Raw genomic sequence first — 25,511 nt, 5'->3', positions numbered from 1 at the left:
TTAAGTAGGATCACACCTTTGGTCAACATAAAGACATTTTCTTCTGAATAGCCACCTTTAACTTTGTCAAAATTTGACAGTTTCTTTGCCCACTCATAGCTTGTCCACGGTGCATCCACTTTTTCAACTTGTTTGTCTCTATCTTTGCAAAAATTGTGCCAAGATACGAACAAACCCACTTTCCACACTCATGGTTGCAACTTATATCAATTCTATTTTATAGTCTGAAGGCATATGAGACAATTATAGGAAGGATGTAGCTATATATCAGCTGGCATTAGCTATATTGCAGCTGCATATTTATGAATCCACATAACTTGAATCCACGGAGTTACTACATTTTAACAAATAAAGATAATTTGAAATTTTTATCTGATGAATCCAATTGGTATAATAATGTAGTATATTTATCGGCATTTATTTTTATTAAAAAATGCTATGTGAATTAGCCTCGGGCAGTTTGCCCACCTGCGATCAAGCAAATAAATCTGCTCAACCGCCAGTAGTTGGTTTCAGATTTGTGCCTGACCGTATAGAGTTTTCTGGGTTTTCTTTGTGTCCACTTTCCCATAGAAAATTCTCTCAGAAGGCGCACCTTTGGCAAATTGCCATTATGTTGCCTTATCCCATCAACCAATCTAGAGAAGAAACAGCAGAGGCATAGTTTAATTATAGATATCATATATATGTTCATCCAGGTTTTATTGAAAAAGGGACGAAAAACAGTTAAGTGAGCAACAAATGTTTATTAACTCAAAACTGCTTAGAAATGACTGGCTCGGTTGAGAAAAAAACTTCTTTATATGATTTTCAAGCCAATTAAGTTACAGATGATAAAACAATTCATGCAGTAAATGACAATACTGTAATTATTTTTACACGTAAGCTTAATCTTATTTAATCGAAAGAAAAGTTTAATTAACTAAGTACTGTCTTCCAGAAATTAAAGTGAGACTTTTTAATGAAATCTGTAAATAAATTAAACATAAATTTGTTTAATTTCACATTAATACTGGAAGACGGTATTTGAAGTCACAGTGTTTTGTATATCTGTAAGAAACCATCCTGAAATTTTATTGATTTGAATAGTATAAATGCTCAAAGTTTTGTGAGAATATAATTTTAATTTAATTATAACTTTTAAGAAAATTATCTCTGAAATTAAAATCCATTCTGGTATTTATATTCACGATAACAGAAAGGTTATTATATAAAGATCTTTTATGCTTTTACTTAGTGTCAAAATGGAAGAAGTACTGCATTACCCATTCTACCTTTCAGTAAAAACAAAGCTAAAGAGAATAGCAGGCAAGTTTGAAAAATGTAGTGACAGTAGTTGTAGTTGTGCAATCGGGAAGAATGCCAAAACGATACGTTCGCAACAGTAGAAAATTACGACACGACGGGTCCTTAGCTCTAGTATGCACTGCATGCTGTCTGGCCAAATCGTTCACCATAGAAAATTTAATATTTTAAATTAGCAAAATGCACAGTTTATCGTAGAATTTGGTACGATGCTCGTCTGTTAAAACAATATTTGGTAAGATCGTCCGATCGATACGTAATTGGATTACTCTCGAACGTGTTAACTTCAAATAACTGCTATAATCAAATGAATCCAATTGTCTTGAAATCTTTTGTAATTTCCAATTTAGATTTTTCATATTTTTTATATGAAGAAAAACAAATTTAATTCAAATCTTGAAAGAATATTGACATATCTCGGTTCCTTAACATACAAAATTCCTCAAAAATGAGAAAAAGTTTCTGTAATAGAGTAATGAAAACACTTGAAAGCTCAAATGCTTTCTGTCCTTAATAAAGCAATTTTATTTCACTGCCAAAACTAAAGAAAGAAAACACTTCTACAGATAATTAAAAAGTCTGGGTTAGCTCGGGAATTTTCGGGGGTTACCCCACCCAATATATAAAATCCCATTCTTTGTCGCTGGATTTTAAATCTTAAAATTCAATTGGATTCAAATTAGAATTAGCATATAACAAAAAGATATCTAATGTCAAAGTTACACACGAGAGAGAAATATATGGTGCATCAAATACAGCCGACCCTTGATAATCCGACATGCTCGGTAGTCCGACACACCTCCCGTCAAGGTCACCGTAGTCCCCGTCCCGTTACGTGTCTGCTTGCACAGAAGGATGTCGTGACATGAATCTCCCCACCCAATTCTTACACGATGACACACATTTCTTGTGTTTTCCGTGAGCGGTTAGCAGTTCTGTACATACTGTGTGTACATTTATTGGCTTCCATATTTCTTTTAATAAACATGTTTTAGTTAACCGAAATGGGTGTTTCATTTCCATATTAACCTAGGCAGCATTTTACTCATAAAATGTAGGGATATTGTAGGCTACTTCTAGCAAAACAATACCAAATATGTAATCACTTTCGGTAATCCGACACCCCTTTGGTCTCATACCTGTCGGATTATCAAGAGTCGGCTGTATGAAGCAATACCGATTATTATATATATATATATATATAATAAATAGCCTGAATATTTTTTTACAGATATAGTGCCGATCTAGAGACGCTTCGTGAGCACATGGGTCAAACTCCATCTCCTAGCATGTTCTCTTTGCACTCGCCATCCAGATCTCTCATGAATGGAAACACTATCATGGATATTAATCCTCATCAGAACAGATTATTTTTTAATTAATTAATTTTTATTTTTTTAATATTATATGCATTTCTAATTTACTAAAGGACAAAATTGTTAAATTTATTCAAAATCTATTACAATTATTATTGTTATTTTTAATAGTTTTTAGATATTTACTATCCGACATTTTCATCCGAATCGTATTTTAATATTTATTTTGCTGTTTTTCACGGCCGTGCTGCGTCAAGAAATACGAAAGATTGATTTATAACCGAACCGTGGATAACACGTAAGTTAACGATGAATTTTTATATTGTATCCCTCTGCGATATTTTAAAGTTTTATCTAAAAATTGTTTGTCTCGGTAATTTTAAACGACGTAGTAATGTGTCGTCGTTACTTTACTTTAAAATTTACGGCAGAGTTGCTAACAAATTGTAATTATACAAATTGTTTGTGTGATTTTGTTACCAAAGACCGATATTGCAGACAAACAGAATTCAGACCAAATAGTTTATGAAGTGATACCGATAGGGCTCACGGAACATTAAAACAGTAGTATAGAAGTGCAAGTTGTAACGAGCAATCTTGAAAAAATGAAAAAAAAATGGCGACAGAAACAATAACAACTCGCCATCTTCTCCATTTTCTTTTCATAAAGATGACGATAGAGAAGATTTCTGTCTTCTCTATAAAGATGAATGAAAGGAAAATGAAGATCTAGTTCAAGCTGTAGCTTTTGATCTTTCCATCCTTCCTTTGAGGATATTATAGAACCTGCATTTCTGTGCTACTAAAAACTGATATGGATAAATTAATCGGTAAATCTTTCAGATCAAATATCAAATTTCAAAATACCAATTCTAAGATGATAGATTTTTAACTGCATAACATACCAGCTTATAGTTATTTTATTGTATAAAGTAAATATGTTAGTTTACAATACCGAATAATGATAAAACTGTACGCTTAAAGTGAACGAAAAGTGTAATATTGGTTGTGACGTTATAGTTTGTAAGCGAAAATCTATTTATTTAACGATGCACAGAGAGATAATATCTTCTATCGTGCATTTTTCTGTGATATTAAGATTAGTATTTAAGTAGTATTTTATAATCTGTTTGAATACAGAATCAATATCCTCATACATTATTATATTTTTAAAGTTCCTTAGATGCTTATGGAAATTTTAGAATTCCCTTTTTGCCTCGTACCCATATATAAACATAGAACTAACAGCAATTAGGAATAAGATTTATAAAGTTTGTAAGATATTGAGTTTAGACGAACGACGACGACTTTTATAGTTTGATTATGACGATCCGATTCACGCCGAAAGATTGTTTCAAACCGTATTAGAATTTTGGATACAAAATGAACGTGTTCGCAACATTTTGTATTAAAAATATTGTATTTTTGAAGAATACGAAAATTAAGCTGCGGGTGTTTTACATCAAAGTAATAATTCGGCTTGTTTTTTCCGACGTACTTAATTGGATAAATTATGTGTTTAATTACCGTACAAATTTTTGGAAATACTTGAATTATATATAATATTTTGATTTGTTACGTACAACTTGAACAATTTCTTTCAATAAATTGTGAATTTCAAAAAGAATAGGTTTTTTGTGTTTTTATATGTTATATTTATCAATCTTTACAAGAATCCTAAATTCACAAATGTGCAAATTATAAGAAAATTTAAAAATTGAAGTTTTAGCCTGCTATACCAAAAGTGCCTTAAGATTTTGTCGTGGAGTCAAAATATATATGATTTACATCAAATAACCCAATTAATTCCTAAAATAAAATGCTACACAAGTGCAACTAAATGACATACTAGATGTTACACACACTTATTCCACTGACATTCAAATGAAGTTTGAGCTTTTTTCTGTGGGAAGTCTATAGAAAAAATGGAATCCTAAAGATTATTGAATCTGTAGAAGAGGGCAAAGTCTACAAACATTTGATTCCAAAAGGCTATACTCACAGAACATACACAAATATGACACCAGTTTAAACTCAATATAATAACACAACTAAATGCAAAACACACACATTTAAAGCAATCGACGCGTATGTTGTCTAAGTACTCGTATTCATTTGGAGTTATACGTCGACTGCACGCAGAACTAGGACGACGACACCAAAGGAAAAGAAAAATACAGACAAAATAGTGCTTCAAAGGAATATCGGCTCTTCTTTGTTAAGATGACGACAAGGTCTCACGGTTATAGGAAATCTTCACTAAAATACAGTGAAAGTTTTTCTACAGAAAACAAGAAATATCACAATTATACAAAACAATAACTCTTGCACAGACAAAAACAGTATGGCACTGATCTAGATCTAGATCTAGATCTTACACAGTACACAAAGCAGGCAGTCTTGGGCTCAGAAGGAGCTGCACACCCTAATGGTCTCGGCCACACTCACATTGACAGAACCGCGTCAAACCACTGGCCGACTCAAGGATACCTTTTTGGAAAGTCGGAAGTGTCTGCAATTACAAGATCGTCATAAATAAACAGAATACAAAAAACTACAGAAAGCATGTTTTAAAAGATGCAACACTTGTAGGTAATGCTACATCGTGCACAAGACGTCAAGTTTAGCGCAGACCGATTACTTAATCAAAATAACTTACAATACATCAAAAGCTCATGCACGAACAAGCTACTACACACCCAGGAACCACACTTCCAAAATATACTTCGAATGTGCCATAATCACAGATAAAACAACCAATTACGACAGACACAAACAGAACAAAATCACATATCATAGATATAGCTGTACAAATTATATAAACACTCGCAACGTACAGAATATATACATGGAACTCTGCACTTAATTGTTTTCAAAGTCTTTAAATCTTTAGTTAGTACTTTTCTAATCGTTAGTCAAACATGTAAAATTTGTAAAGAACATTAGAATGGAAAGTTTAAAATTGTAAATTAAAATACGGCAATTGTGTATGGCGAAATTACCCAGGCTCAAGAATGCAGTTTCGAAATGACGCAGCGTTCTTCCGACATATAAAACACGAACGGGTGAAAAATTGTAATTTAAAAAAATTCATTTTACATCTATTTTTACAAAGGAAAAAATATTGAAAATTTATTTCATCTGTACAATATATATATATATATGTGAGTGTGTGTGTCTGTGTATAAATATATACAAAAGGCAGTTATAAATTTCAAGGTTGCTCCTCATTGGTTAAGACGTACAACAGTACATCTCCTTCCCGCCGCTGAAGAATGGTTGCTCCTTCCTCTAGAACTATCGTATCTGCAATAAAATAAAAAATTTCGTATAATAATCTGTAATACAAATGTAGTTAAAACCTAAAATCCTGAAAAATATTGGCCGCGCTTGGTGGATGGTATATATATATATATATAATATATATATATAAAGGTTGAGAAATACTGGGTCCCGTTATAGATACAATGCTTTTGAGGATTGAAAAATTCATTTTAAAAGCTATAAGACAAGACACAAATAACAACTACAGTAGAGAGTCGTTAATCGGAATCGCCGGTAATCGGAACGATTTTCAGTCGGACTATGTCGTGCTGAATCGAATGTTTTTGATACTAGATTTACTTCTAAAGTATAATTTTCATGTTTTTATATTCTTCAATATATTTATTTTGTTTGTACAAAATGAAGAAATAATTTTTAACGATACGATAGCCTCGATTATTATTATAAAAATTTTCGTTAGGCTTAAAATCGACGAAAATTCAACACGAAGCGACACGCAATGGAGGAAAATTTGAACATCGGACAGGTTAATGTATTTTTTTGTACATAATCGGTAATCGGAACAAATCACTAATATGAACAACCTCAGTCCCCAATTGATTCCGATTAACGACTCTCTACTGTACTATTAACTCAATGAAAATATTCATAATCTTAATGTAATTTGAAGTCTGATTCTCGTACCACTAATATAAAAGCTGTCGTCTGTGTGCACGTCAACTTCAACTTATAACTCCTGCAATTTTTGTCCAATCCAGACGAAATTTTCGTTTTATTCATTTTATGTTCCGACGGAAAGTTAAGCTACTTATTCTGCGGAAATATTAGCTACAGAATAAACATTTTATCGATTTCAGATCGGTGATTGCACTTACATTGCAGTGACATCAGTGACCAAGTTATCCAATCGGAAGTAACAATCTGACGAGCCCATTATTTAGAAAGTGTTATCATTCATATAATTAACGTACATACAATTTGTCTTTGTTTTATTAACATGGAAATTAAAAAGACTCACTATTTTGTTGGGAGAGCGTACGAGTAAAATTGGTCGGGTAAATTCTAGATCTAAAAGAATAAGAATGACAGAGACCCCGAAGGCCGTGAAGTCTGACTCGAGCAACGTCGAGTAAGAATGGCGTCTCGAGGACTACAGAAACGGCATCACAGCATCAAACTTCAATTCTTCGATCACTACTTTCTCGTAAAAAATATTCCGTCATGCTTGACGGGAGAATTTCTAGTACCGATGCTAACAACATCAACCTTTCCTTAAAAGATCTTCCTTGCATAAAATAATATAAAATTGCTTTTCCTTTTGAAAAGCAATTTTATATTATTTTATTGTCTTTCCAATGTCAGGATCTTGTAAACATTGGAATAAAAAGAACGTAAAAAGTGTACACACATTTTAGTGTTCAAGTTATGTTTAAAAAGATTATTGCTTGCCAGAATAAAAGAACATGCAAAAAAAAAAAAATACTTTTGACAACAACAGTTAATTTTGAAAAAAAACAGCACAGAGCATGCATTTAATATTAATCTGTTAAAATAGTACATGGGATGATCTAACGTAAGATAAAGTGCACATCTTTTTGATGGCTGATCTACGATGAAACTAACAGATGGGGATTTAACAAGTTACTTGGGGTCCTTCTGGGATTAGGGGTCCCGAGAAACTATTTTGGATGTAGTATTATTAGGCCGTGAAGGGGTACCTTAACAGCTCGAGCCTCAGTGATCGGGTATAAAAGCCACAGGTCTGCCATCATTGCTTTTGTTTTGTGCGAAATATTGAAATATAAATACTTTATATGATAAAAAATCTAGAAGTTATACATTTTGATAAAGACATTATTTAAACTTTTTGGACACGCAAGTAACCTTTGTATCGTGTGTGACACGAGTTTCCTCTAAAACGAGGTACAACCCTTCCAATTAAATATTTCGGTACTCAAAGACTAAATCTTTTTTATCTTTATACAACTTGTCAAATAAATTTGGAAAATTAAAATAATTAATGCATATTACTACGGGATGATCATAATTAAAAATTAGGTCCTAGAACGCTTGTTCCTTAATTATGATCGTCCCTTTTATTGCCTTCTCATAATAATAATTTACTAGGTTTTATAAACATCGAGAACTTACCTTGATCGAGATTGTCCGTATCGGTTATATCCGATAATTTACTTGTATTAAGTACGATGTGATGTGTTCCTACTGGTAAATCCTTTCCAGATATAACTATTTGTTGACCGTCTTCGGTTTGTGCGACCAAGTTTGTATCGTTCTGTTCGTTAGATAACGTAATCTGAAACTGTTCGTTTTCACTCATTTCTTGATTTGGAAGAGTTATTTGATATTGATTTGTACTGGCTAGATCCTGTGATGTGTTGTCTACGGTCACTTCGTATTCATTATCGTTAGAACTGGCCATCTGTTGGTCGGACAGAGTGGTTACCTCGTACTGTTCGTCTATGTTGCCGTACTCTTCCGAACGCATTACTTCGTAGTGTTCTTCGACGCCGGCTACGTCCGACAATATTTGATAATTCTCCTTTTCTCCATTATTTGAACCGCGTGTTTTGTCTCCCGTCTCTTCTCTTTGTAGAGTAATTTCGTATTCTTCTCCCATATTTGCAAACTGGTCGAGCGGTATCGTAATACCGTGCAACTTTTCTGCGCCGTCGACTTCCGACTGCAGAGGTAACGTTATTTGATATGGCTCTCCTTCTGACCGCACCACGCCATTAGATTCGACTGGAAGTGTAATGTATTGTTTACCGTCGTCCGAACACATAACTTCGACGGGACACTGAAGTTGTTTCTGTATAAAATTATTCGGTAACGTTATATCGGTACCACTTTCTGTAGTTAAAATAATTTGGCCGTCGTTAGTGATGTTATCGTCTTGTTCGTTATTAAAAGGCACTGATATTTCAAATGTGTCGGGTGAGGTTCCTTGCTTAATTTGAGCTTGACCTGATACGAGTGCATCTTGTAATTCCTGATTTCCGAGACCAGCAACCGCTAGTAAAACTTCTGCACCTAAAAAATACATTAGAAGATTTATATTAGTAGTTAAAGAAATTTATAAATTTTAAATAAAAGAAAATAAAGAAATAATAATTCACTCTCAACCTATACATGAGTCTGATTAAAGTTTTGTTTGATTTTGATAACTGTTTACGGTACACATACAGAATTGAACTGAGGCTAAAATTCAATGCATCAATTGTTAATCAATGCTAAATGACACCAAGTTGTGAGTCATCATGCTGCAGCTTGCAAACTGTGTGGGAATTAAGTGTCCGGTATATACTGGGCAGTCTATTACCCGACATGTATAACATTGTCTCGATATGTCAAACATTCCCTCCAAGCCAATTGCTGTTCGAACTTAGGTATATAGGCAGGGAGTAGCTGTGCAGCTTATAGGAAACAATGATAAAGAGAAAACTAATATTTATTATTAACACTTTTTAGTAAAAAATATCTGCTATCACAATCACTGTGTAATTTATTTTTAATTCTTAAAACTTACTGTACAATTGCATAGTCGCACAGCTTAGAGGGAACCGTGTTCTCCGTTCGTTGTATTGGTAAAAGTTTTCAAACGTTGCTTACCTTGGGTCGTAGTTATGTCGGGAATTATGTACGATTCTGAAGAAGGATCCGTTTGCTTTGCAGTATTTTTTGTAATTAACATCGCATTTACAAAATCTGCTTTTTTCCATTCGTTTTCAAATTCACTATGTTTCTTCCTGAGATGTCTCTTTAACGAATGTCTCAATTTCAGAGAAAGGCCACAATATTTACAAGAATAAGACTGATTACTGTGAAACATCCTGTGGTGACTACGAAGCTGATGTTCCTAGAAATAATAAAGATAATTAAACAAGAAAACAGACAAAATAAATCACATAATAGTTTAATTACTTATTTTAAAAAATGACTACAGCATTTCTTAATATCTAAAGAATTAAGAAGCCTTTAATTCTAGTTAAAAATTAATCACACTTAAAAAAGATTCAAAAGAATGGAAGAATTGATATTAATTCTTTTTTTAAATTTTCTCCGTCCTGCAGTCACAAAAAGGAACTTTTTCATGCCCATCGTGGGTTTGTCGGGCTCGTAGTAAAGGCAACCACGTAATTGAGGGACAAGTCTCAACACGTCGGAGTCAATTTTTGAAGATTCAATGCTGGCCCGAACACAAATTGAGCAGCACCTTGATATCTTTGCATCAGATATATACACAAATGCTTCATATAGCATCTGTATATCTGACATTAATGAATTTTAATTATAAAATAATGTATAATGAAGTGCATTAAATAATTAAACAATAAAGGTAAGTTCAGTCACTAGATTTAGAATAATTCTAGATACTTTCGAGCCAAAATAATAAACATATACCCTCTACTTTCAATTCATAATGAATTCAAATGTACATGATTCCAGCTTTGAAATTTTTTGAGTACAAAAACAGATATTTATTTTATACATATTTGAAAATATGATTTGAATTCAATCTCACAAAGTTCCAAATTGTAGTGAGGGTGAAAGAAGGAATATATATTATACATCATCCATTCATTTATTATGCAACAGCAAAGTATACCTACATGTACAGTACACTGGTTCTAATTCTATACTTTGTCCAGTGAAAGATGAGATGGATTGTAGTGGTTAATTGTAGCCTATCGTCGGTTGCATTATGTGTTGTTCACCCAATAGCCGTTTAAAAAATGTTATGTAGAAATTTTACTACTGTGTGAGAACCTAGGGGCAAATATTTTAGGCTAAATAGATAATTTTAAAATTTGTCAAACATTTGTGTTAGTCACAGATAAACTTTCAATTTTAAAGCAAGTTCCTGAGGAGAGATGCTGATTTTGATATCAACTCCACAAGGAAGTTCCTTGTTGCTTCTCTCCTCAGATGACTCGAATAGCCCCAGATGATTGGTCAGATGAATATCCTATAAATATGGTTCACACCAACGTCCAGAGAGCCAGAATGGAAATATAACTCTCTAGGAATGTGTTGGAATGAAAAAGAGTTAGTTTTCCGCCAAATGCGGGAAAACACGGCCAGCCCCGTCGACGACTCAAAAGAAAAGAAATGAGGTATTGCATTTGACTAACATGTAAGCTCTCTCTCAAGATAGATTTAAAGGAATTGAATATTAGATTGTCGAATGAAAACTTTGTTTATTTTTATTCTTATTATTGTTATTCATGTATTATACCATAGACATAGTTCGATAATAATAAACTATTTAAGTGTCTAGCTCCAGCTCCATTGTCAGATTGAAACCCCATCCCACCACCCGGATAAAAATCAGACTAATTAGAAATAATTCTCTTTAAATGCGAATTAAGATGCATATAATAATCCTAACTGGTGTCAGGCTCCTAATGTAGATGGAGATTTTACGATCTCAAAGTCTTCCTAACAATCTCAACCATCTTAGTGAGTGGGCTCCCACAGCCCCCGATCTCACAACTGTCTTCTAACTTAAAGTTATGTTGCATTATTTTATACTAAAACAAATGTATTGTTGTTACATGAAATCAGATAATATATATTTGGAATTTTAAAATAAAGTCCTCTCAAAACTCACTGTTTATTTTGGTAAAATGAAGAAAATTTAAAAAAAAAAAATGACAGTGATATGATTATTCAAGGATGTGTTGTCATTGCAAAAGAGTGAAACGTAATGGCATTAATGAGATCTACATGATACAAGATTACACGAGACTGTTCATAAAATAATATTTGATGAAACACTTGCAAATAAATTGGTATATAATGATATATATATATCATTAAGACATTTGTAATTTATTTCACTGCACTAAAATTATCTTCAGATACATCTAGTATAGTAAAAAGAATCAAATATTATAGCATCTTTCACAAACGTGGTACTCTTCTATGTCTAGAAACTAATATGTTAAATTTAATCAAAGCTTTATAAAAAGGTAAATAAAAATTATAATTACTTTCACAAAAGAACGACCGCAAACTCCGCAACCGTAAATTCTACCTCTCGTATGCTCGAGCATGTGAATATACAAATATTCTCTAGTACTGAAAGATTTCTGACAGACGGTACAGATGTGTTTGCGTTCTTTATTATGAGTCTCCTCGTGCTTCTGTAAGTTACCTTTCTGAAAAAATTCCTGAAATAATAAAACAAGCAATTTTATATATAATTATTATGTATTACATTTTGTACTATAAAAAATAATTCAGAACTTATTTCCAATATCTTGAACAAAACATTTAATTGTCACTTGTAAAGGATTTGACAAATATCTAAATGCATCCAAATACCTTAGCATTTTTGCACGAGGGCATTCAATTCATTTGATACATTAATGATTGCACTTGCATCATATGATACTTTTATCAAGTATAAATACTTCATTTTGCTCACTTTTTTTCTTGTATATTTACTAAAACTTATTGAGTGCGTGGTTTCCAAAAAACTATGACATAATTATTCATTTATCATATAGAAGGATATGCATTTCTTTCCTCCTCTTCAGCCCAATTTTTTAAAGTTCCAATGTTAAATGGGAACTTTAAAGGACTGGACTGCAGAGGGGGAAAAAATATCCAAAATGCAGATCCTCCCAATATGAAAATGACTAAAAGTAAGTAAAAGTGATTTTGTTTTACATGACTTTTCAAGGTGATGCAAAATGAAATCGTTTTTACTCCTCTTAAATTTAACGTTACAAATTATGCAGTCGTAAATGTACTTATTTAAATCCAGAAAATGGTTTTAGATGTTGCTCTTTAACTTTTTCATTAGAATTTTTACGTTATCTCTGCTCATTAAAAAGCTACAGCATAAATTATCTTAAAAGTCAATAAAAAACCTTCCGTTCAATTTTCCATACATGATTTCCTATATTAACTAAATTAATATATCTTTGGTACTTTTGAAATGAAAAGGATTCAACAGACTTTTGATTCACCTTATATATTAGGCATGCAATAATTTAATTTGTTTTAACAAAATATACTAGTTTTTAATTAGCGGGGTGTTATAGTCATCCAAAGTACTGTTTAATTTTTTCATTAGAGCTGTTATCCGTTATTAGAGATTTATTTTTTAGGTCTGGGTATAATAACTTTCTGATTATCTGGTTAGAGCTGTAATATTTTTACTATTTACAAGGGCAGTTTTTTTATCAAGATCCGACGATCATTAAAACAAAGACAAATGTAAATAACTAAATGAATTTATTACCAAAAGTTAGGTACAAACATTGTTACTTTCCGACATAATCACCGTGAAGATTGAGGAATTTGTTATATCTGTGGACGAGCTTTTCCATCCCCTTGTCATAGAATGTTGCCGCCAGTGGATTGAGATGGCCTTAGCAACATTGTTTTGAAGGTTGTCATTAGTTCATTAGTCTCAAACCTATGCCCTGCTAGCCATATTTTCAGTTCAGGAAAGAGGTGGAAGTCTTCACACATTAAAAAGTTTTAAGCTGGGTGGAAGTCTTCGCCACCTTTAAACACCCAGCAAATAGCCCCGATTTAGCACCGGGCAACTTCCACCTCTTTCCCGAACAGGAAAAGTGGCTAGGAAGACAGAGGTTCGATATAATGACGATCTTCCAAAAAACAGGGCCCATCTCGAATCATTGGCGGCAAAATTCTATGACAAGGGGAATGATATAAGCTTGTCCACAGATATGACAAATACCTCAATCTTCACGGTGATTATGTCAAAAAGTAACCATGTTTGTACCTAACTTTTAGTAATAAATTCATGAAATCCATAAAGATTTATTTCAATTTTTAAACTGTAAATAAAAATAATAAGGAATTACAACAGTTAATAGTTGACTACTACAATCCAGTTTCCTCCAGCTCATAGCAATTTTGATTGAATTTAATTCAGTGTATGATAAAAAATAAGATTCTCCCCCCTCAATTTCTGACTAAAAACAAATGTAATAGATAATTTATGTAAAAGTCTAAGGCTATATAGCTGATTCTATTTGATGATTATACAGGGTGCATAGGAAAGTCCCTTTAACCAGAAAATTCTTGTGAACAAAGAGAGCTACAGCTATGCAAGTGAGGTAACGGTATAGTAAAGCGACTACGGGTGTAGGACAAGATAATAGGAACACCTGTGAAAGAATGCAAAATATTTATTAGTAGGGAGTTGGGCCACCATTGGCCTGAATTACAGCTTGTATCCAACATGGGCTTGAGAAATAAAGGTAGTGCAGAAAGTTTAAGGGAATTCACAGCCGTTCCTCCTACAGAGCGGTCTAGAGTTCAGATAGTGTGTGTGGAGGAGGAAATTGAGCACAGACTTTGTTCTCTAAAAAAACCCCACACAGGCTCAATGATGTTGAGATCAGGGGACTGAGGACACCATGTGAGATGTTCCACTTCATAATTATGCTCATCCAACCATGTTTGAACACAGCGAGCCGTGTGTACAGGGGCGTTGTCATCTTGAAGTAGAGAACGTTCTCCAGGAAACAGAGTGTGAAGCATAGGGTGTAAATGATCTGCGAGAATACTGTGATACTGCTCGCCTCTGATCTTCTTCCTCGGGACTATGAGTGACCCCAAGCCATGCCACGATATCGCTCTCCACAGCATCACAGAGCCTCCTTCACAGTCGGAACCAAACAGTCAACATGAAATGCCTCTGCTGGTATCCGCCAGATGAACCAGTTTGAAATAATGTAAATGATGATTCATCAGACCAGATGACCTGTTCCCATTGCTGATGTGTCCAGTTTCAGTGGTCTCGGCACCACTGTCGTCTCTTCATAGCATTCTGCGGCGACACTAATGGCTTTGGGATGGCTACTCGGCCATGAATGCTCGCAACATGCAGCTCCTGTTGAATAGTTTTGGTGGATATGGGCGTTCATCTGCGGAAGTGTAGTCTTACATTTTTGGGTGACTATCCTCTTCAACACTCGTCTATCCCGGTCGGTCAACTTCAACTTTTGTCCACTGTTCTGCTTCACAGAGGACACCTTTCCCAGTTTTGTGTAGGCTGTCATAACCCTTGACACAGTGGACCTTGAAACACCCATAAGGTTGGCCGTTCTAGACACGGACGCTCCAGCAAGGCAAGCTCCAATAATCATGCCTCTTTGCATGTTGGACAGGTTGGACATAATGGCGCTTTGCTGGGAACAGAATTTTCTCATGCAACTGTCACACTGCCAAATGCTCAACTGATACCTTCCCTTTCACCACCACTGGATGGCAGACTGTTGCAACACATGGCGGGGCTGCATTAGACGGTCAAAGTACAACACATTTTGAAAGGGGTGTTCCTATTATTTTGTCCTATACCTGATATGCCTGACCTAATGCAAACGACAGCAGCGCCCCTAGTGGCAAAATTTGGAAGATAGGCAGTGCAATTGAAAATGAAAACAGATAGAGCTAACTTTCCAATTAGAAAGTTTTAGAACATCAATTAATTAGTACAAAACGACGTGTGGTTCACACGGATAAGATAAATTGTCGCCCGTATACCCAAAAATGTCCGAAAGCAATGCACGCCATTTTGTGTAAATGTTTGAAAGGAATAGCCATAGGTATAAAGAAATATGCACAATTTATTGCATAAAATACATACTTACTGTCAATACAGTTTGATAACATCACACAAAAAACAACGGAAAGGCAAACTGTCACACAGTGATAACAAGTTAATGTCGAGTATGTTCGAAAAGTTTGCCATTGCTCACGATACATGCCATTGTTATCAAACTGTATTGACTTAAGTACGTATTTTATGCAATAAATTGTGTGTATTTCTTCATACCTATGGCTATTCCTTTCAAACATTTACACAAAATGGCATGCATCGCTTTCAAACATTTTTGGGTATACGGGTGACAATTTATCTTATCCGTGTGAACCACATGTTGTTTTGTACTAATTAATTGATGTTCTAAAACTTTCTAATTGGAAAGTTAGCTCTATCTGTTTTCATTTTCGATTTGCACTGCCTATCTTCCAAATTTTGCCACTAGAGGCGCTGCTGTTGTTTGCATTAGGTCGGGCGTGCTCGCTTTACTATACTGTTACCTCACTTGCATAGCTGTAGCTCTCTTCGTTTGCAAGGTTAAAGTTATTTGTATTATTTTAAACTTACTTGTAACAAAAAAAATGACAATATGGTGTGATGCCTTGAAGTCTAAAGATGAAGGTTACACTTATAAGCTTGAAAATAAAGTATATTCAGAGGATGAAAGGGAAGTAATTGATGTATTGCCAAACTGTGAGATAAATGATAAGGAGAATTTGTCACTTCAAAGCTTTAAAATATTGTCGTTTCAATAGATCTGGATTGTGAATTTGCAAATTGGCCTAAAAATAAAAAGGGTGCGTTCAAAGATTTTGTAAAATACAAACATATGGTTAATAAACTGGTCCAGGAAGACCTTTCAGTGGTTTGTTGTTAGTGAAAAAAGAATTGAGCCGAGTCCTCTACACTGTATATTCCAGATAATTTCATTTTAATTAAGCTTAAGCTAATTCAGTTTTTGTAATTAATTACTACTAAACTATTGTGATATGATAATTTAATCAGAAATGGACAAAAATTATTTCTCTAATTTAAATAGTAATTTATATCACTGGGTGATTCAAATGCTTGGATAGGAGAATGAATACATTCTCCAAGTTATTCTTACGTGATTAAAAATGAAAGCTGATCATGACATATAGTAAGGATGTGATAGCTGCACATCGTGGAACCTTCCACATCTTAAGCAGATGCACATGAAAAAAATAGACTTATATTTACATCTACTGACTTTTTCTTTATGGCATCTTCTAAACAATAATGTGAACCTAATAATCTAGGGTTAATGTAAGATCTGCACATTGTTATAAGAGACGTTTAAATTGATAACTTTTATAATTATTATTGCATCAACATATGGATTCATGCTAATTAGAGCTTTTTAATATGTAATTTTGCTATTTTGTATGTTGAAAATTTCATAGTTTACAACATTATTTGAAAGTTCAAAATTAATCAGGGTGAAGAATGTTTTTCTTCAACTCTACATTCTTAAATCAAAACATTTATCTGTCTTAATAATAATGTTGTTTTTCAATTTAGTAGTAAATTATTAGAAAAATATAAACTTACCTTTCCACATTTTGCACATTTGTAACGTTTAACACCATCGTGTATCATAACATGAGTGTCTAAAGATTTTCTTGTTTTGAACAGTTTATGACATGTTGGACAAGGAAAACTAGGCGCTCCGTGTACGGCGTGATGCTCGAGCAATATATCTTTCCTATGAAACTTCTTTCCACAATAATCACACGAAAATTTCTTTTCACCGTGAAGATTTCTAAAAGACAGCAAAAAAACTATTTTAATTTTTATTGTTATAACAATTTATTTTATGCCAAATTTTAACTTTTCTATTTACTTTATTAAATTACGGATAAATAAATATACGATACACTCTCTTAATGAAATCAGAAAGCAATCATTTAAATTCACTCGAGATTCTTGTATTTATATCAATATTAGGAGTAAAGATATGTAAAGTTTCAAAGAAAATTAACTTCATACATTTATTCTTTAACATTAGAAAACATATTCAGAATTTGATGCTTCTAGTCACAAAATAATTCAGAAATAGTCTCTAAAATATACAAGGGAATGTTAAAAGAATGCATTATTTATCAGAGTTTTAATTCCTCGATCTATATCTATGATGTAAGCCTCAACATACAAGGTGACTGAGTCAAAAAACAGATTGAATATGTTATCTGTTCCGTGTTTTTAATTTTTAACTTATTTACAACCGAATAAAAGAAACCTTGTTTTTGACTTTGCTACATAGATGAAAGAATAACTGATTTTTGTGTGAAAATGCGGTTTAAGCGAGTAATATAATGCAAATATATATTTAAATAAATCTTCTTTTCTGCAGTCTGTATGAAATTATATTTTAATATGCATTTCTCACAATGTAAATTTAGAAATTTGGATAATCTATACAGGCTAGTAATCTAAATAAGGAAAAGATCAATTAATCATATACAATGTGCTACATTTAAAGTCTTAAAAAACATAGCTTAATAGTAAGTTTTTAAGCCATTTAAAATCCATTTCGGTTATAAACTATAATAATTTAAAGCTTAAATCCATTGATAAGAAAAACTCAAAATTGTTTAATAACATATTTCTTCTTCAGCTTGGAAATCCAAGTAATTTTATACATTTTTTTGGAATATTATAATGATAAAATCAAGAAAAATATTCAAAATTTAAAAAAAAAGTTATAATTAATAATAATAAAATGAATAGCTTTTCAGTTTTCTGATGATGGTCATTTAAAATGACTGAAAATGTTTGCATTAAATCAGTATATTGGTTAATTTTCTTGCTGCTAAAAGGTTTTCGTGGCGATTATCTGCGGTTTTTTACAGCAGTTTAGCTTGATTTAGCGTATATAGCATATAATGATTTTAAGTGCCAAAATGTTATCAATCATACTACAATTGCTGCATTGTATATCAATCATTTTACACTTCATTTCTGCATGTGGAATATAATGTAGAGAAATTTCAAGTGTAAAAAAAGTTTTGCACAGTAATTTATATAAATGTACAAATTTTGTTTTTCATTTGTCAAAGTGTATGTTTCAATTTTGCTTTAAATATGAATGTTTGCAATAGTCAGTTTTAGTAAGGCTTGTCTTTTATGAGACTGCACTTTAACTAGAATTTATGGTTTATATATGTAACAGTAAAAACCCGTTTTTAGTGAAAACGCGTTTTCACTAAAAACGGGTTTTAACTAGTTGAAACTAGTTTTTACTGTAACATATATATTTCATTCTTGAATAATTGAACTTTACGTATTTAAAACTTGAATAAAATAATCTACTACATACTATAAATTGCACTGAAATGAATTCTATCAATTGCAATAAAGTCTTTCTGTGTGCACTTAGTGCTTGGCAGAATTTATTTTAAGCATAATTTACATATTGGATGGCCAAGGCTTTAAAAACTCCGAAACTCTGAAAATAAACGTGTGTAAAATCCTCAATTTTTATGGATATTTTGATTCAGAAATGGCAGATCCCACTTTTCATTACATGACCAAATCGTTGATAGACACGAAAAGCACCTTTCTATCCTGTGGACTAGTGTCCACAGGATAGAAAGAATGAATAAAGCATACAAATAAATCATTATTTAGACCCTCTACTGTAAAACTACTTTTTAAATAATTCAATATATTAACCACCATTATATATTTATCACAAAGTATTAATAAAATGAAATATTTGTTATGATTTATATTACTATATAATTTTTTAAATTTATGCCTTGTAGATAAGACATATTTAATTAGGATCCATTGACCTATTGTTATTGTCTCTTTTTTTCTATAATTTAATGAAAATTAAACATAAATATATTTGTTAATATGATAATGATAATAATTACCATCAAATACATTTCCATAATTAAATTTTCTTACTTGTGAACGTTTAAGCTGCTGGTACAAGAAAACATCGATCCACAAATTTCACAGATCAATGGCATCAAATTTCCGGACTTCTTTTTCTTTTCGAGAACAGAATTATTATTTTTGGCTCTTTCGCACGGATGTTTTAAGAGAGAATCCTTCCGATGAAATCCTTTTCCACATTTGGAACACTTCAAACAGAAATAATAGAAAAATCTTTCTTTTTAAAACTGTTTACAGATAAGTAAAGATTTTTCACTTAATTACATTCAATTTACTTTGTATAATTAAATTAACTACCCAACTTTGTATAATTAAGTAATAAAACAAATCTTTCGACGTGTCGGTTCCTTCTACATGTAAATGGCATATGAGAAACTCTTCTCGAAGAGTTTAATATCTTGTTAGTAATATCAAATCATTTCTAAATCATGTATTTAGATGTTTCAAAATGTCTAAATGTTTGTAAGAAATGTTTAACAGAATAGAGGAAAATATTTGGCAATTCTTTCAGAGGAAAGGTGATAAAATATTTGACTACGTCGTCCTTCTTTTATCATTATAACTTCTTTTTCTGGAATTTCTTTTTAAAGTTTAAATAAGTAAACTGATAAAAAAAAAAAAGATAAAAGAGAGGATTTTTTCACATGGATAATAATTATACATTTGCTTGCACTTCTGGAGAATGATTATGTAATGTAAAGTTGTGTATTATATAAATATACAAAGACAAGATACAATTTAGAATATTAAATAGGAGCTTAAAGAATCTAATATTAATTTTTCCAACATAAATATGATTTATAATTCACATATTTATCATTTGTAAGATTTTTTGGCTTCCTAGTTAATGCAAATGTTTCACGTTTTAAAGTTGCAATTTTGGCTCGAGACTAATTATTTTAAATTTATATTTAAAGTCAAAATTAAAATTGCAAGTGATTATATACAGTCCTATCTGAAATTATTAATTAATGCACATATTATAAGACAAACATTTCCAGAATTACAAGGTTTTAATTTTACCACTTTTATTGATTATTACTGTAACTTGGAAGGTAGCATTTATTAAATTTAATAATTAGAAATAATTTGATTTAGGACTGTAGAAGAAAACACTGATCCAAAATGGAATTCAAATCATGTGAATCCCGCAGTTTCCAAATTATTATGATTATTAATCTCGAGAAACTGCAGAGAGATAGACTAATAAATCTTATAGTGTTTCTTATCTTATAACTTATATTCAGGTTAATTTGTTATATAAATGTATAACTCACATGTTTCAATCCATTGACAAAATTTATGCTTAATTTATAACAAATATATTACATTAAATAACATAAGATTACCTTATAGATTGGTTCTCCGTGAATGAACTTGTGTCGCTGTAAATTTGCATGATTAGTAAAAACTTTATTGCACATATCGCAATTCAGATCTTTGCCCTGGCACACATGAAGACCTAAGGAAACCCTATTCCGAAATCGTGCTCCACACGTTTCACAAGCATGAATATGTGTATGTTCATACTGATGACGTCTGAACTCTATTATATCTGTAAACACCTGTTAAGAACAACATTAAACATTAATATATACATATATTATTCGTACACATGTATGTGTGTGATTTCTTAATTAAAGTGATTAAAAAATTGTATAATAAATTATCAATTCTTCCTAATTTGTGGGCACTAAAAAACACTTTCTTCATATCCACAATGAATTCAGCTAAATGCCAATTTATGTTTGGTCAAATGTGTGTTAGATATTGCCTGTCAGGTTATGAGGAATAGGGTCTGACTCTGACCTATCTGAGACAAACCATCTGTGAAAGTTTCGGAGAATCTAACCTTAACTTGAATCTGAATCCCTGTAACAGTAGGTGACACCAGTGTTTGTAGATGAAGATTTGTCATCACCCAGAGCAAACCGCTGAACCTAAAGAGGTAAAATTTGGTACATAGTTAGGGTACATCATGAAAATGCACACTAAGAAGGGATTTTTTGAAATTCTCCCCTGCGGGGGAGAGGGAAAGGATTAAGGTTTAACCTGAAGAATGGCTTCTACTGTACTATTTTAGATGCAATTTTTTGTTTTTAACTAAGTTTAATCTTCATCGAGTACTTAGGTGTATTAAATTGATAACATTTCAGACATTGTTATAAATATTTTTATATATTTCAATTTTTTAACCAAATGTTCAAACCATTTTAAATTCGAATTTGATATTGCATATTGGTTCAATTATATAACGATTGCAAACATTCTGTAGAATTGATCAGGTTGAAAACGTTCATTTGAAGCAGTAAAATGATTCTCAGCAATAAGGGATATGTGTTATATAAATATTGCTATGGTTGTCGAAGATTACCATTGATAGTAATAACTAAATTTCCAAATGTACAATATTTACCAAATCATCCAAATCGTTTGCCCAAGCAATGCCGGGCTCATTTGCTAGTTCAACTATATATTCACAAATAAGCATTCGTGCGAGATAAAATTATCTTTACCTTATCCAACAGAAGTTTTTATATTTTGCCTAATTGAAACAGAGCATTAACGAAGCTTCTTCTACGAGGCTTACAGAATTGTGTTCATTCTCAAAATCTGTTTGATCGATTTTGATTAAACTTTGCCATTTTCCATTAATTGCAATGCGGAATCCAAAAATGCAATAAAAAAGGAAGATCCATGACTTTGTTTTCAAGATATAAGGTCGTTTCACAAGCACACACAACAAAACGATGTTGTGTGATGTTTCATGGTCACTAGCACGTCTTGTATGGGCTTATAAAATCAAGTTCGTTCTCAAAATTTAATGGATCAATTTTGATAAAACTTTGCTATTTTCCATTAATTGAGACGAATCCAGAAATGTAATGTGGGTCCACTTAAATGTAAAAAATCCAGCAACGAATAGCTCAACTTTCCTGGCAACATTTAAAATTCTGGTGGTGCAGCTGTTACAATATGTCATTAAAAAAACTGTTTAAAAACATTTAACATTTTTAAACATTTTAAACATTTTTTTTAACATTGTTAAAAAAGCATTTTTAATTATTTTAAAATGGCAAAAAGCTTAATTAGATAACAAGTAAAATTGTCATTAAGTCCGAGCCTACTCGAGATGTGACACAAGACCACCCTTTATCTCCCCACCCCGTCGACCTAAACCACCAAAATTTAATAGCACAAATCTTTCTAATACACAACCTTCCTGCAAAATTTCAGAAAATTTCAAAAGCACAGGAGTTACTAACCTTCAAAGAGGGTAAACAATTATGCCACACACAAACATGCACACATGAAAATCCGTAGAAAAAAAGCTCTGAATGTTTCTGGATTTCTCAACATTTCAAGGTCCCCTAAGTCCAAAAATATAACAATCTTAGTGGTAATTTTTTGGCCGATTGCCATACATTCCCTCTGTTATCTAAAACAGAGCAGGAAAGTAAAAATAGGAGTCCATGACTTCGTTTTTGATATACAAATGTATTACAGTGACAGTGTCCATGCTTTCTGATGCAATGAGCACACCTGAAGAAATTTAGGCCTAAGAGTCAAAAATGAAAACAGTATTACATGCATCTAACAGAAAATAGGTGAAAAAAATGAACAAAACGCTACAACAAAGCAATCGCTATCGATCGCTTTGTTCTTGAATCATTTCTCCATACCTAGCCAGTGCAAGGATTGTCTCTCATGTGGCCTGCAGGTACAAGGATAGCCTCTTTTGTGGTGGCAAGTGCAAAGTTCACCTGTCCGCATCCATGCACTGTACAAGGATTGCCTCTTCTGTGCCTAACAGGTGCAAGGATTGATTCTTTCCTTTTGGCTGTCTCAATTCTATCACAATATGTCAAAGTTACACGATGTCCTAGTAATATGAGACAAAAATGCTACACATGATATACGATAATAATTTCGCAACCCTTAAAATGTGTAATAAATTAATTTTATTGTAAAATAAGAGGAAAAAATATTCTAAAATTAAAGGGGATAAACTATGAAAATCATTTTTGTTTCGAGAATTTGATGATATTTCTGGAAATTTCACCAATTATTACAAATTTATGAAGATCATTTTTTATACATTTTAATGCTAAAATGTATATATTAACATAAATAATGTGTAACAATAAAAATCCAGGATGATGAACTGTTTAAACTCCTATTACTTGAATATATATATATATATTTTTAGAGACATAATAAGAAGGTTAAAGTTATTTTTATGTTTGTCTTCAAATAACATGTATTTTTTCATGAATAATTTGCTTAAATTACTAATAAAGATATATTTTACAGTTTAAAATGTTATCTTCAACAGAACAGCAAACAATTTTGTTAACAGAAAGTTAGATATACTGCACTTTTTTAAACCAACCGTCATAAAATTTTACCTCTTTTAAAATGTTATTTTAGAGCTGTAGAAAAGTTTAAATAATACTTAAATATATATTTTCGTAAGATAAAACAATTACCTCTTGACAATTAGGACATTTTGCTTGACCATTAACTTCAATTTCTTTAACCTGGCCACACATTCTCATATGATTGGTAAGCGATTCCACAGATCTTAACCACTTTCCACAAATGGGACAAGAATGCTGACCAGTATGTACAGGAAGATGCTTTAATAAATATGTTTCTTTAGTAAAACTTTTGTTACAGATGCTACAATTAAACTGTTCAGTAGATGGCTTCATAGCACAAACATGGTTCATTAATATATCCTAAAATAATCAGTTATAATAAACAAACAATAAAATTTTCTTTGTATAAGTAAAAAATATATATTTATGATGATTTTTTTTAAAATTATATTTTAAAAAAGTAAAAAAAATCTTCTTAAAAAATTAAAACTTTAAACGTTAAGACACATTTTATCAGAGACAAAACAATACTAAAGCTTAGTTCACACTGTGTGAATAGCAAAAGCGAATGATAAAAGCGAAAAGCAAGTTTTATTCGCTTAGCGAAATTGACCCATACAACCAAAAGGTGAAAAGTGATTGCGAATTTTAAGGAGCCAATCATTTGCAAGTGAGAGAAAATGTCATCTCGAAAAACAATATGGCCGCTTCTGATGTTCCGTCGTTAACCACGTTTGTTTATTTATTGAGAAAGAAAGATACATCGAAAAGAAAACGATGCTGGGTGAGAGAAATATAAAAGGTCCGTAATTTACTCTATTGCGTGAGAAAGTTTCTGTAGCCATCTTGAAAACAACAACAACCACGTGACAAATAGTGGGAATACGATTGGTGGCAAAATTTTTTTGCTAGTGAAAAAGCCCAACAGTTCCAAACTTCAAAGTGATTCACGAAATGGTAAAATTTGCCAGAAACGATGTTAGATCTGACGTTTTATTCGCTTTCGCCAGCAAATCACGTTCAGTCTGAACTAAGCTTAAGGTTTACAAAACATTAGCATTTATTACTATGCATTTCATATAAAAATATGTTCAAAAAATATGGAATTGTACTAGCAGCCAAACTAAAAAATAAAATCAAAAATAATGTTAATATTAATAAAATTAAAAATAAAGAAAAACTAGATGAAATAATACTGGTATAAGAGTTAAAATGTACACGTAAAAAGCCAGTAATTTACATAGGTGAAACAGGAAAACAACTCAGGGATAGAGTAAGATAACATGAAACAGTGATTCACTTAAAAAATAACCAATTGCCATGGGCAATTTTCATTGTAATAAATATGGTTGTCTAATTAATAAGAATAATGTTAAAATAATTCACAAAGAAAAAGATATGTATTTACGCAGACTCAAGGAACATTTTGCGATTGTAAGTGCACATAGCACTATTAATCTAAATAATGGAATGGAGATGGATGATGTATGGACGGATATGGTGAGGTTAAAATAGCACAAAAACAGACAAAGGCTGGTAAAATGATGCCTCGAGGGTTGGTAAAACAGATCGGTTTGTGTTTAGCATAAGAGGTTAGTTTGTACAATGTGAATCATTTAAATGTTGTATTGTTTTGATCTATCTATATGTTTTCCCCTAATTTAGATCTGTATTACCTGAAGAGGG

The 25,511-nt window shown here is 32.0% G+C and overlaps 2 protein-coding genes across 5 annotated transcripts in view; one reads left to right on the top strand and one right to left on the bottom strand.

Moving 5' to 3' along the window:
• The window catches only part of Kap3 (kinesin associated protein 3), a 45,223-nt gene extending 40,975 nt beyond the window's left edge, over positions 1-4,248 (top strand). For 2 of the 4 annotated variants that reach the window (XM_067262676.1, XM_067262675.1), the window contains exon 19: positions 2,537-4,248. In XM_067262676.1, the coding sequence (XP_067118777.1) occupies positions 2,537-2,687 (151 nt within the window). In that variant the 3' untranslated portion in view covers positions 2,688-4,248. The remainder of the gene's footprint in view (positions 1-2,536) is intronic. The other 2 variants (XR_010879690.1, XM_067262677.1) reach the window with 2 other exon arrangements.
• Positions 4,249-5,725: 1,477 nt separating this feature from the next.
• Positions 5,726-25,511, bottom strand: part of LOC136968694 (PR domain zinc finger protein 15-like) — a 43,112-nt gene continuing 23,326 nt past the window's right edge. The window contains exons 12-19 of the mRNA XM_067262702.1: positions 23,934-24,185; positions 20,793-21,008; positions 19,453-19,631; positions 17,089-17,299; positions 11,921-12,100; positions 9,537-9,783; positions 8,058-8,957; positions 5,726-5,927 (exon numbers count right to left, since the gene is read on the bottom strand). Of these exons, the coding sequence (XP_067118803.1) occupies positions 5,836-5,927; positions 8,058-8,957; positions 9,537-9,783; positions 11,921-12,100; positions 17,089-17,299; positions 19,453-19,631; positions 20,793-21,008; positions 23,934-24,185 (2,277 nt within the window). The 3' untranslated portion in view covers positions 5,726-5,835. The remainder of the gene's footprint in view (positions 5,928-8,057; positions 8,958-9,536; positions 9,784-11,920; positions 12,101-17,088; positions 17,300-19,452; positions 19,632-20,792; positions 21,009-23,933; positions 24,186-25,511) is intronic.

Source organism: Centruroides vittatus, unplaced genomic scaffold (assembly GCF_030686945.1).
Source record: "Centruroides vittatus isolate TY-2023 unplaced genomic scaffold, ASM3068694v2 contig_1506, whole genome shotgun sequence".
In the NCBI taxonomy this organism is placed as follows: Eukaryota; Metazoa; Arthropoda; class Arachnida; order Scorpiones; family Buthidae; genus Centruroides; species Centruroides vittatus.
Note: the sequence above shows the minus strand (reverse complement) of the source record. Positions and strands in the feature narration are given on the sequence as shown.